The sequence below is a fragment of the Amblyraja radiata genome, chromosome 4, assembly GCF_010909765.2.
Source record: "Amblyraja radiata isolate CabotCenter1 chromosome 4, sAmbRad1.1.pri, whole genome shotgun sequence".
Classification (NCBI taxonomy): Eukaryota; Metazoa; Chordata; class Chondrichthyes; order Rajiformes; family Rajidae; genus Amblyraja; species Amblyraja radiata.
In genome coordinates this window covers 30,565,998-30,580,357 of record NC_045959.1, presented here as the reverse complement: position 1 = coordinate 30,580,357, position 14,360 = coordinate 30,565,998, and the positions used below count along the sequence as shown (strand labels likewise).

General features: G+C 43.7%; 1 protein-coding gene across 2 annotated transcripts in view; it reads left to right on the top strand.

The window, feature by feature from the left end:
* Positions 1–14,360, top strand: part of reck (reversion inducing cysteine rich protein with kazal motifs) — a 148,450-nt gene that overhangs the window by 71,204 nt on the left and 62,886 nt on the right. For both annotated transcript variants that reach the window (XM_033019186.1, XM_033019185.1), the window contains exon 8: positions 6,708–6,793. In XM_033019186.1, coding sequence (XP_032875077.1) covers positions 6,708–6,793 — 86 coding nt within the window. The remainder of the gene's footprint in view (positions 1–6,707; positions 6,794–14,360) is intronic.

Sequence of the window (14,360 nt, the reverse complement as noted above, 5' to 3'; positions counted from 1 at the left end):
CCATATGATAACCATGCCACGTCTATTCCTCACTCCTACACCACCCCATATATCCCCTCAGCCCTCCTCAGAGCCTAGGTCTCACGCCAGCCCCAACTGATGCTTTCTCCCATTGACCTGGGCGGCAATGGGTGGAAAAGAGTTGCTGCCTTACAGCGAATGCAACGCCGGAGACCCGTGTTCGATCCTGACTATGGATGCTGTCTGCACGGAGTTTGTACGTTCTCACCGTGACCTGCATGGGTTTTCTCCGAGATCTTCGGTTTCCTCCCACACTCCAAAGACGCACAGATTTGTAGGTAAATTGGATTGGTATAAATGTAAAATTGTCCCTAGTGTGTTGTAGAATAGTGTTAATGTGCGGGGATCGCTGTTCGGCGCGGTCCCAGTGAGCCGAAGGGCCTGTTTCCGTGCTGTATCTCTAAACTAAACCTCCCATAATTATCTTGACTACACCTCCTACCGCCCTGTTTCTTGCAAGGAAGTCATCTCTACTCTTCATTGGTAGACACAAAATGCTGGAGTAACTCAGCGGGACAGGCAGCATCTGCAGTTCCTTCCTACACATTTCGTCTACTCTCCATTGCTTTGACTTTGCCACATCTGCTCCCAAGATGAGGCTCTCTACTCTGGGACATTCAAGATATCCTCTTTCTTTAGAAACATGTTTTTCTGCCCTGCTGTTTTGGTAGGGGTCCCTCATCAATGCTTCACTGTTGCCAGCAGTTGAGCTCTAGCTTCCCCTACCCACATAGAGTTCCCTGGAGGACACCAGGATAGAGTTCGCTCGTCCTTACCTTTCACCATGGTCGTCTCCACATTCAATACATTATTCTCTGACATATCCACCCTCTGCTACATGATCCTATCAGTAGTCACACTTTCCCATACCCACGCCTTTCAGCCTTTTGTAGAGACCACTCCTTCCGCAAATCCTTGATTCACTCATCTCTCCTTACCTAAACTGCACTCCCACCCTCTGCTTCCAGCTGCTTTCCCCAGCAACCGCAGGAGATGTACATCAGTCCCTATAGCTCCTCCCTCACCTCTATCTAGGTACCCTACCAATCCTTCAAGGTGTGATAGAATTCACATGCACTTCCTCTAACCTCATCTACTGGATTTTGTAATCCTGATGTGGCCTCCTTTATGTTGGTAAGACCAAGTGTAGACTATGTGACTGTTTTGCTGAGCACTTGTGCTCGGTCCGCCAAGGCCAGCCGGATCTCCTTGTTGCTAAAGGGCCTGTCCCACTATGTCGACCTTATTGGTGAGTTTAGGAGAGTCTGCGCTCGCCACAAGCTCGCAGCATGGTCGACACATGGTCGTAGGTGGTCTCTGGTAAGTCTCCTTCGTGGTCCAGAGGAGTTCCCGCATAGTGGTTACTACTCGCAGCCTCAGTTTGGTCGAGGAAAATATTTCAACAAGCTGAAAATTTTTCTGCGAGTAAAAATTGGTCAGTGTGGAGAAAATCGAGACTTGTGAACTCGTAGTGCAGTGGTAGTGGGGTCGCAATGTCGTTGTAGGTAGTCGAGATGGCCGTAGCTGACCGGGCATTTTAATTGGCTCATTAAAACGTATGCACGAGTTTTCAGAACCAAGGAAAACTGACAGGTAATGTTAAATGTCTGCTAAACATCACAGCTGTGTATATCTGGCTTATAGCTGTAGCTGACCGGGCATTTTAATTGGCTCATTAAAACGTAAGCTTATTAAAAGTTGTCTGGCTTCTTAAAAGTGTCTCTCCCACCTTCTCCCCCCCTTCTCCCTTGTGTGTGTGTGTGTGTCCGTGTGTGTGTGTGTGTCCGTGTGTGTGTCCGTCCGTGTGTGTGTGTCCGTCCGTGTGTGTGTCCCGAGCTTGAAGGTCGCAGACAGTTTGCTGAGAAGTCGCGTAAGTGGGACAGGCCCTTAACACTTTTTATCCTGCAATATCAATAAAAGATGTCCTCAATTTCAAGTATTTCAACTCCCCCCCCCCCCCTCCCCCACACACACTCTTTCCGGCATACCGTCACCCCTGTGTGCACCCATTTCTCTCACTATTCTACCCTCCTTGACCTGCATCCTCTTCCACCTATATCCCTCTCACTGGCTGTACATTTCTATCCACTTTCACTCCTCTTGTCTCTTTTTCTGACACCTATTTGTCTCCTTTTGTCACACTTTTGTCTCCTGTTCATCCCAGGATTAGTAAAATTGTACGAATGCTTAAAATTTGCATTTAATTTTCCATATTCCCATTCTAATTTGCTACTTTATGTGCATGCCTGCACAGAAGAAAGATATATCTTATTTAGAGCTTCCTTCAAACTTCAACTTGCACATGGAGCTAAGTAAGACCATATTTTGCTTTGGTGATTGGATAGTTTCTCAGTTGGGTTTTAACCAAAAAGCACATCAAAGGATGATCAAATACTCTTTCATTCATCTTGGCATTAAACGTTGGTGTATCTTTGATCTTATACAAAGCATTAAAACAGGTGTAGTAAATATGTCATTAACTAAAAGATCTAAATGGAATACGATGAAATCTCAAGGTGCCAGAATTGTACTACATTACAATTCTAAAATAAATTAATCAGTTGGCCATTTACAGAAGCCAAGCTGCCGCCACATTAAAATTAAGACACTGAGTGAGATGTGTCAACAGGCTTGTGCTTTATTCAACAACCAGATGGACTGCGGTTAACAGTTATATATTGAAAATCTATCCAGATAAACAGAAGAGGATGCATTGTGCTGTTTTAGCAGATTGCCAAACCTCTCATACATTTCTAACTTGCAAAAAATTCTAAATACAAAAACTGAACCATAAATACTAAAAACTAAAATAAATTGATTGTTTAAAAAATAATTACAATTGATTCAAACGTGTCATTGGCTACCACAGCTATTCCTTTCCATTTAAATGCATGGAGAATCACAAAATGCAGGTTCAATTGGTAGATTCTCCAACATAAGTCAGCAGCTGGCTGTGAAAGCGCAGCATGACCAGTAAAGTAAGGACTTCCACTTGGAACTGCCAGCATTATGGGCAGCATAGTGGTACAGCTAGTAGAGTTGCTGTCTCGCAGCGTCAGAGACTTGCGTTCAATCCTGACTGTGGGTGCTATCTATGTGGCGTTTGCATGTCCTCCCTGTCACTGTGTGGCTTTCCTCCCACATTCCAAAGACGTGCACATGTGTCAATTGCCCCCAGGATGTAGGGAGTAAATGCGAAGGTGGACTTAGAACTAGTGTGAATGGGTCATCAATGGTTGACGAGGACTCGGTGGGCCAAAGACATAGACATAGAAAATAGGTGCAGGAGTAGGCCATTCGTCCCTTCGAGCCTGCACCGCCATTCAATATGATCATGGCTGATCATCCAACTCAGTATCCTGTACCTGCTTTCTCTCCATACCCCCTGATCCCTTTAGCCACAAGGGCCACATCTAACTCCCTCTTAAATATAGCCAATGAACTGGCCTCAACTACCTTCTGTGGCAGAGAATTCCAGAGATTCACCACTCTGTGAAAAATGTTTTTCTCATCCCGGTCCTAAAAGATTTCTCCTTAAACTGTGACCCCTTGTTCTGGACTTCCCCAACATCGGGAACAATCTTCCTGCATCTAGCCTGCCCAACCCCTTAAGAATTTTGTACGTTTCTATAAGATCCCCCCTCAATCTTCTAAATTCTAGCAAGTACAAGCCGAGTCTATCCAGTCTTTCTTCATATGAAAGTCCTGACATCCCAGGAATCAGTCTGATGAACCTTCACTGTACTCCCTCTATGGCAAGAATGTATTTCCTCAGATTAGGAGACCAAAACTGTATGCAATACTCCAGGTGTGGTCTCACCAAGACCCTGTACAACTGCAGTAGAACCTCCCTACTCCTTTTCTCAAATCCTTTTGCTATGAATGCTAACATACCATTCGCTTTCTTCACTGCCTGCTGCACCTGCATGCCTACTTTCAATGACTGGTGTACCATGACACCCAGTTCTCATTGCATCTCCCCTTTTCCTAATCGGCCACCATTCAGATAATAGTCTACTTTACTGTTTTTGCCACCAAAGTGGATAACCTCACATTTATCCACATTATACTGCATCTGCCATGCATTTGCCCACACACCCAGCCTATCCAAGTCACCCTGCAGCCTCCTAGCATCCTCCTCACAGCTAACACTGCCCCCCAGCTTCGTGTCATCCGCAAACTTGCAGATGTTGCATTCAATTCCCTCGTCCAAATCATTAATCTATATTAATAAAAGTCTGATCTTGATCGCTTTTGGCCCACTGTGTTGCGATTTCCGAGAGAACGGCGCCACCAACGGCCGTCATTTTTGGCCACCTCGCTCAGAGCCCCCCTCCGCCTTCCGGTACCAGAGGAATTTTCCCATCAATGAAAAATCAGAGAGATATTAATGTTTTTAAAAAAATCCCCATTATCTCTGCTGCCCCTTCTGGCGTCAGGGGGAGGGACTATAAAACCCGGAAGTGTAGTGCCTCACTCAGTCTCTGCCAGACCCAGGAAGCGAGAGAGTCACGGCTCTCTGAGCTGCGAATAACACTGAACGCACGTATACTCCACGGTGAGTCCCCTCGATGCGTGTTCACAAAATGAATTTTGGTTGTAGGGTGGCTGCAGCCCAATTGTTTGCCTCGCCTTTTTAACAAGTTTGTGTTCACAAAATGAATTTTGGTTGTCGGGTGGCTGCAGCCCATTTGTTTGCCTCGCCTTTTTTTTAAAGTTTGTGTTCACAAAATGAATTTTTGTTGTCAGGTGGCTGCAGCCCAATTGTTTGCCTTGGCTTGGCTTTTAAAATCGTTGCAACATTTGGATGCCAGCCCACGAATCCAGTCGGCCCACAATGTCTATTCTAGCCCTCTGGAAACCAGTACCTTCGGCCCGCAACACCCATATTAGCTCAACAGACAGCCCCCACATTGGCGAGCAATATTGGAATTGGTGGAGAGGTGGATTATTGCGTTGGTGACCAGCCCTCTCGTGTGATGCTGGGACCCAACGGGTCCCACTTAGTCTAGTATATATTGTAAATAGCTGGGGTCCCAGCACTGAGCCTTGCGGTACCCCACTAGTCACTGCCTGCCATTCTGAAAAGGACCCGTTTACTCCTACTCTTTGCTTCCTGTCTGCCAGCCAGTTCTCTATCCACATCAATACTGAACCCCCAATACCGTGTGCTTTAAGTTTGTATACTAATCTCTTATGTGGGACCTTGTCAAAAGCCTTCTGAAAGTCCAGATATAACATATCCACTGGTTCTCCCTTATCCACTCTACTAGTTACATCCTCGAAAAATTCTATAAGATTCGTCAGACATGATTTACCTTTCATAAATCCATGTGACAAATAAAGTTGACTTGACTAATGATTGTGAGACCTGCACTCGAGATCTCAGATCAAATATACCAGGACAGCTGTGGAATTTGAATTCTGTAAATGATCTGGAATAGAAAAAGATGATAGTCAAGGTGATGTTGCAATGAATTCAAAGTCTTCTGAATACTCATCTGCATCATAAATGTTCTTCAGGGAAGAAAATCTGCTATCCTTTCCTGGTCTGCCCTAAATGTGACTGAATGGCACCATATTTGGTTGACTTTTAAATGCTCTTTGAATGGCCTAATGAGGCACAGTTCAAGGGCAATTAGAAATAGAGAATAAATGCTGGGCCAGCCAGAAATTGTGAGATTGCAGCAAAAAAATGTCTATTTATGCTTGGAGGACATGTGAAAATCTTAGAATTGAAAAACATAACTGATTCAGATGCAACGTCTTTATGGATTATTTATAAGTATATTTCTGTTATGGAAGTCTCAGTACTCACAAGTATGGCATTTACAGCATAAAACCTGACGATGACTATTTGGTTTATCACCAAAGTACGTTAGTAAGATTTGTGTTGGGAGAAACTATTTTTTGATATTTTGGATAACGTAAGTAGACAGTCATTCCTTTTCAGTAACCAGAAGTTTGAAGGATTGCATTTACAAATTTGAAATTATTTTTGCCGCAAAGACCAAGATTCAACTGATGCATGAACTTAATGTCGGTGTTTCTAAATCTTTGGTGCTTTCCAGTTCAGACACCATTTTGCTCTCTTGCCTCACAACTGCTGGAATGTTCTGTGACAGAAAATGCGAATCATGTCAGATTTAGCGATAATTTGTAATACTGCAGGGGTAATAAGACATTAATTACATTTTGCTGTGACACTGTGAGTGTCACGACGGCTGAGAAGGCGGATGAAGGCTGCAGCAGAAAAGGGTCTCCGTTCGTCTTGGACTCCACGCCACTGGATCCTGACCCAGATCTGTCAAGGACCGTGTGGTGGCTGTCTGTGCACCAGTCTCCCCACGTTAAACAAAGTCATTACTAAGGCGTCCTCCATATAGGGAATAGCACCCTGGAGATACCCACCATCAGCCATGACCGAAGGGGGCCTAAGTAGAAGATTAAATCTACAATTAAGAAATGTGAGAGGAAAATTAAACTTATTAAAGTTTCCCATTTCAGAAGTCAAAATACAGTATTTCATTGCTTATATTTTAAACGGACTCTTTCCATTAAGCTATGTTGTTTAAAAATCAATTGTTTCTCTTTGCCTATTTATGAAACTCTTTGTTGGATTAGTTAACAGTTTTGCTCCATCAAAGAACTTATCACATCCAAATGTTCCTGTATTCAATTTGTAGGAGCACCAAAAAAGTCAGAAGGCTGGGTTGGCCTGGGATGTTGTGAACTGGCCATTTCCTTGGACTGTCGACGTGCATGTAAACAGGTAATGCACCTGAGCTATGTATAGCTTCCAGTCAGTATTTTAAAAAAGTCCCGAATATTGTTACGAATTGGGATGGAAGCAGTTGCATTTATTGACAACAACAAAAATGTTTTATCATTCCCTGAGAATGTTCATAGATATAATTAATGTAAAACAACAGAATAGTGTAATCTGAAGTGGTAATCAAAACTAATACTAATGTACACTAACCAAATAACTGAATGTGGTAGAGTTAAGAGTAAAAGTATGTAGCAGCACCTCCAGGAAGAGGGTGTGAAAGAGAAAATGTGTCCAGGGATCTGATCGCAGTGGGGAAGAAACTGTTCTTAAGTCTAGACATTGAATTGAATTGATTGAATTGAATCCTTTATTTGTCATTCAGACCTTTCGGTCTGAACGAAATGCTGTTGCCTGCAGCCATACATGTAATAATAACAAAACACAATAAACATAAATTAACATCCACCACAGTGAGTTCACCAAACACCTCCTCACATCTGGACTTGAGTAGAGAAAAAATGAATTGCCAGGGTCCAGGAAAATTCTTGTGGGCATGCCAAATCTTCTCAGATGCCTAAGGAAGTAAATATGCTGATGCATTCTCTTGATCACCGCACCACATCAGTTTGAAGGGACCAGTGTAGGTGGTTGGTGATATGGATACTGAGGAACTGGAAACTGGTGACAACAGCTCTGTGGTGACGATGGAGTTGTCTTCACCCCCTACCCTGCACCTGAAGTCAACAACCAACTATTTCATCCAGCTGACAAGCCAATCTTTTTCCTGTACTTTATCTCATCATTGTTTGTTTGGCTGGTAACAGCGAACTTTAAGATTGAGTTGGCATTGTACTTGGCCACACCGTCATGAGTAGAGCCAGGATGTTTAGGCGCTAAAAATATCTGAAATAGGCAGGCAAAAAGGCAAAATAGAATGACAAAAAAGGCACGAAAAATACATTTATTGACTAAAAAGGCATTTATTTCCACCACCAAATTATGGTTAAAAATGATAATTATAAAGGTATACTAAATTAAATGACCAAAGTTGCCTGGTTGCACATAATTACCAGCATTTTTTCAAATTATGTGGTGTTAAACTATGCCGTCTGTCGGACAGAATATGCTACAGTTGTGAAAATTTTATTTCTACCCCAGCTGAGGTCACTGGTGCATTCCTGAAACAAGCTATAAACTCTACATTCTGGTCGATATCTTGTGCATTACAACTACCTTTGAAAACTTTAGCTATGTTTTGTATTTCTTCAAGATCTTTGTTAGCTAAAATCACACTCTCACATTTTCCTTGTATGTCTTTACCTACATCGCCAGGAACTTTAAGTACAAAGTACAGCAAGTTAAGATGTAAACAACTGAGCAATAGTTGAACTCTTTGACTTCTCCAATACTTCCGATGTCAAGAAATACTCCTTTGATGGTTGACCTGCCTCCAGTGTACCAATGACCACATTGGCAACATATCTCCCCACAGCATCAGTTATCTCGTCTATTGAGATCCATATTTTGTTGCATGCAACTTCATCTCTAATTTTCTGCACAACAATGTTGAAGTTGCTGTCAACATAAATTTTCTGTAATGATGACTCGCTTGGTATATGTCCCACTGTATTTCCCTAAAAAACCTCTGAGAGATTTGTTTTTCCAATTTCCACAGTGGAATTCCAGCATCAATGAATGCATTGCACAGATCACTCAAACTCAGATTTGCGATTGGAGCCAGCAGTAAATGTTGTGAGGAGACATGCTTGCGTATTTCCTACCTTCTGTTTCTCTGCCGCCAACTTGTGTTTAGCTGTCTGTACATGCATGGAGATGAAATATTTTTTCTCATGATTCACTGCTTTCTCACATGCGTTGCAAAACAGCACACAGTTGTCTGTAGAGAATATATCACTCCCGTACACTCTCACCAAATCATTTAGTTTTTTTACAAGGCGTTGACCTGACTAGGCATTTTGACGTTTGCAGGGTTAGATCCTACAGGAGCGGGGATGCAGACCTCTTCAGGCAGGCCAAGTACAAGCTAAGAAGAGGAATCAGAGCTGCCAAGGAAAGGTACTCTGAGAAGTTGAGGAGCAAATTCTCAGCAAATGACTCTTCTTTAGTGTGGAAGGGCTTGCAAGAAATCACAAGGGACAAGAGGAAAACCGTCAGCTGACCAACGACCTGAATGAGTTCTACTGCAGTTTCGATAAACAGAAACTTAACCCTGGTAACCCCAATCACCACTTCACACAATCACCACTTCACACCTACTTAAAGCATGACTCCAGTTTGCAAAGACTGGACCCTTTCCCACGCATCCCTCTCCATTCACCACTTAACACCCACTTACAGCCAGGTTTCGCCCCGGTGGTGTAAATATTCTTGTAAGTTACATTGACATGGCAAAAAAAGACTGAATTAGGCACTCAATCGTGAAAAGGGCATTATCTTCCTGAAATCATCAAAAAAGACATGAAAAGACACATGGCATTTATGGCAAAATCCTGGCTGTAGTCATGAGGGAGTAGAGCAGTGGATTAAGCAGTAGGGTTAGGGTAGAAGAAATGTCATGACCAATTCTAACTGACTGAGGTCTGCCGGTCAGGAAGTCCAGAAGCTAGTTGCCGATGGAAGCCCAAAGGCCATAGTCCAGGAGTTTGAGATAAGCTTATGTCTCTGTATTAATAGTAGCTATATTAATGATGTTGAAGACTGAGTTTAATCAGTGAATTTCATCTTGACTTGGGTGATCTTATTATCATGTTGATCCAGAGATGAATGTAGTGCAAGAGGTTGTCCTTCATAGACCTGCATGTAAATTGCAAATTGTCCAGGAGACTGGCACAAATGTAGACATTACCCATCTTTCAACATGAATTCACTTTCATGGATCTGGTAAATATGATTATATGGTAAAGTTGAACTATGAAACTGGTGAGACAGGAATGAATATCTACCTCCATCATTGGATACCTTTGGAAAGAAGGTCTCCCAGCCATAGAAGGTTTTGCTTATTTCGGTGTGCCTGATTTACCATCCACATCCTCCTTGAGTGGCTTCACAATCTATTGCTTGTAAATCTGCTTTCCATTTCCCAGTGCCTTGTTCGTATCATTGGTAAGAATAAATAGAAAATATTCCCCTTGCTTTGCTGCTGCTGTCACTTCTTCTCACCAATCTGCGCCAATGTTAGCTGTTGGGGAAAAGTGCATCTCCACCAAAGTCAAATAGTGAAGGGCCATGTGGTTGAGACTATGATCATGGCCACCTTGCGTTGGGATGAAGCTGTTCCTGAAACTGGATGTTACAGTTTTCAGGCTCCTATATCTTCTTCCAGATGGCAAGAGGAAAATTAGAGTGTGGCCAAGATGGTGTGGGTCTTTGATGTTCCGGGTCTCTGAGGTTGCTGGCTGTCTTTTGGATGTAATGATTCCTGTAAATCCCTTCGGTGGAGAGGTCAGAACTCATGATGGTCTGGACATTGTTAACGCCCAGGAATTTGAAGCGTTTTCCTCTCTCCACCATCGTTTCTTTGATATAGACAAGTTTGTGGGTCCTCATCCTCTTTCTTCCAAAGTCCACAATCAATTCCCTGTTCGTACTGACGTTGAGAACCAGGTTGTTGTGCTGATACCATTTGGTCAGTCAATCAATCTCATTTCTCTACTCTGACACATCATCTGTAATTCGTCCAACAACTGTGGTGTCGTCGGCGAACTTGAAGATGGAGCTCGCACTGTGTCCGGCTACGCAGTCGTGATTAGAGCAGGGGGCACACAGCCTTGAGGTACTCCCGTACTCCTGCACTGTGCAGAAGCATAAGAACTAGAAGCAGGAACAGTACATTTGATGGATCTTGCCTACCTTAACACTCACTGTGATTATGGCTGATCTTTTATTGCTTACCAATCCTATACCTCTTGATTCCCTTAATATCCAGGCATAAATTGCACCAATCATACATTGGAAATGATCATAATTGGCAAGAGGGATCTCTACATCTTGAATCTGCTCCGAGTTCCATGGGACAACAATCTAGCTTTGGCCATCATTTCATGGAATAAGCATGGGCATCTCCAGTGTTGATGATGAAGGGCACTGCATTGTTTCTACCTGATATGCTCCTATTTGAGATCTTGCTGTTTGGTACAGAGCTCCTTGCATGCAGCATCAGGAATCTGTGATCTGGTTTACTGATTTTGTGAGGTGAACTGAGCAAGAATAAATGGAAAATATTGATTTCCCAGAATAGCTAGAAGCTTGTTTGGCCAGGAAGCAAAGCTGTTGCAGAATGCCTAGAATTTAAGTGGCATTTCTTGAATGCTCTGCTTCCAGCAAAATAACTTTGTGAAATGTCTCAAATATAATCTTGCTACCTTGGAGTTTCTCTTTTTGACCATCTGCCATGGGATTGTAGCTAATATGTTTATGTAACCAATTGTTGATCTGTGGAAAATGTAAAAATCGGTAAGTAGTGATTTAGTGGAAATTGTGCCATACGAACAGCAAAGCCCTGGAGATGTGAATGTAAAGATCCACCACCACCAATTTAACAAGCACCCTTGGTTCCAGAACCATGCCGTATTATGCATTTTGCGAGACAACAGCAGTCACGTAATAATGATACAACAATACACCTCTGATGCACTAATTATACCCCTCCAAATTCTCTAAAGCACCATGGACTGCTGGAAATGTAAATAATGAAAAAATATATAAATAAATGTTACAATGAAACTTGCTTTTCTTGCACGGGCAGCCAGTTAACGAGTTGCCCTCAGACGTCCAGATGAGGCTCGGATCACCGCTGCCTACGGGGCTGAGGTGCCGCTTTCCTGACTGCACTACCAGGCCGCCCCCTGCCTACCTGACATTTCCCGAAAATATCGTAGGGCAGACGGGTACGCGGGCCTCCGAGAGGAGTCCGACGTTACCGGAATGGTACGCCAAGTCCACAGGGGGCTGAGATACCGACCTGCAAAGTCGGCCTCAGAAGTCGGCTATGAGAACGGATCCGTTGGCGCCAGCTGGGCCAGTGTTCCAGGGCGCCAGCCACGGGACAAATTTGACCTGCTGATCGGCCACGAATGTCCTGATTAGGATGAGATCAGCCATCTCCCCCGGCCAAGGTGCCACATTTTTAGGGGTCTTCTGGGGAGGATTTCAAGCGCACTCTCGTAATTTTGTATGGATTAAAAGAGGTGCCCGACCGCCAATTGCTTGAAAATTGCTGGTGGACCTGTACTGTGATATGTATATACCACTTCCCCCCCCCCCCCACCATCAACTACAATCTATATTTCACACTGCTTTGGGAAAGCAGCCGACACAATCAAAGAACCACTCGCAGCCTGGCTCATCGCACTTCTGGTCTCAAGTCAAGTCAAGAGAGTTTATTGTCATGTGTCCCAGATAGGACAAGGAAATTCTTGCTTGCTGCAGCACAACAGAATATAGTAAGCATAAATACCAGAACAGTTCAGTGTGTTTATATAATGTAGACCATATATATACACATAAAATAAGTAGATAAAGTGCAATAGGCTGTTATAGTTCAGAGTTTGTATGATAGCGAGTTTAATAGCCTGATGGCTGTGGGGAAGAAGCTGTTCATGAACCTGGATGTACCAGATTTCAGGCTCCTGTACCTTCTACCTGATGGCAGCGGAGAGATGAGTGTATGGCCAGGATGGTGTGGGTCCTTGATGATGCTGGCAGCCTTTTTGAGGCAGCGACTACGATAGATCCCTTCGATGGTGGGGAGGTCAGAGCCGATGATGGACCGGGCAGTGGTCACAACTTTCTGCATTCTTTTCTGCTCCTGGACGTTCAAGTTGCTGAACCAAGCCACGATGCAACCAGTCAGCATGCTCTCTATTGTGCACCTATAGTAGTTCGAGAGAGTCTTCTTAGACATACCGATCTCCGCAATCTTCTCACGAAGTAGAGGTGCTGATGTGCTTTCTTTATGATTGCATCAGTGTGCTAGGACCAGGAAAGATCTTCGGAAATATGCACTCCCAGGAATTTGAAGTTATTGACCCTTTCCACCATTGTCCTGTTGATATAAACGGGATTGTGGGTCCCTATCTTACCCCTTCCAAAGTCCAAAGGTTTTTCTGGTGTTGAGGGCCAGGTTTTGTGCTGGCACCATTTGGTCAATCGGTCGATCTCACTTCTATACTCTGACTCGTCACCATCAGTGATTCGTCCCACAGCAGTGGTGTCGTCGGCGATCTTGATGATGGAGTTTGCACTATGTCCGGCTACGCAGTCATGAATATAGAGTGAGTAAAGCAGGGGGCTGAGCACGCAGCTTTGAGGTGCTCCCGTGCTGATTGTTATCGACGATATTTCCACCAATACGGAAAGACTGGTCTGTGGATGAGGAAGTCGTGGATCCAATTGCAGAGGGATTCGCAGAGACCCAAATCTGAGAGTTTGGTAACCAGCTTGGAGGGGATGATCTTATTAAACGCCGAACTGTAATCAATAAATAACAGCCTGACATATGAGTTTTTGTTGTCCATGTGGTCCAGAGCGGAGTGGAGAGCCAGTGAGATTGCATCCACCGTTGATCTGTTGTGGCAGTAAGCGAACTGCAGTGGGTCGAGGTTCTTGTCGAGGTAGGAGTTGATATGTGCCATGATCAACCTCTCAAAGCACTTCGTCACCACAGACGTGAGTGCCACTGGTCGATAGTCATTGAGGCACGTCACCTTGCTCTACTTGGGCACCGGTATTATTGATGCCCTTTTAAAGCAGGTGGGAACCTCAGACCTCAGAAGTGAGAGGTTGAAAATGTCCGTAAAAACTCCAGTCAGTTGGTCCGCACAGGTTTTTAAAACACGACTGGGTATGCCATCAGTTCAGGCACTTTCCGAGGGTTCACCCCCCTGAAGGATATTCTAACGTTGGCTTCTGTGACTGTGACTGAAATAACATCTCTGGGCAGATGATAAAAAACTTCAAAGCATGTGCCAACAGTTTCAAGAACAGCTTCTTCCCTGCTGTTATCAGACGCCTGAACTGACCACTCATTTGCTTAGAATATTTCCTAGATCTTCCAATCTACCTTGTTGTGCCCTTTGCACTTTTTGTTAGCTGTACTTTATTTGTTGCTGTAACATTGTATTCTGCACTCCTATTCTGTCTTTCACGTTTGCACAACCTTGATATATTTCTCATGATATGATTTGACTGGATAGTACATAGCCATCCAGGCAAATCACACCAGACATGAGAATATCAAGGGTTTTTTCACTGAATCTCTACATGACAATAATATACCAGGATGCTGAAAATTTCTCTACCGCCAGTACTCTGCTCCATCTCGTGAGCAGAACATTCCAGTTGCTGAATGCCACTCCCAAATGAACGTATCCTGTAAGATGCAGTAAGTATGAATTACTCTTCTGAACTCTACTTGTCTAATTAGGAACCATCCTTTCATAGCTTTGATTGGTTTCCAGGCCATTCATCCTGATTGGGACCAGTTCGTGGAATTCCTGCTCTAGAGACCAGACTGCATTTCTCCATCCTTGCCTTTGGTTCCTTGGCA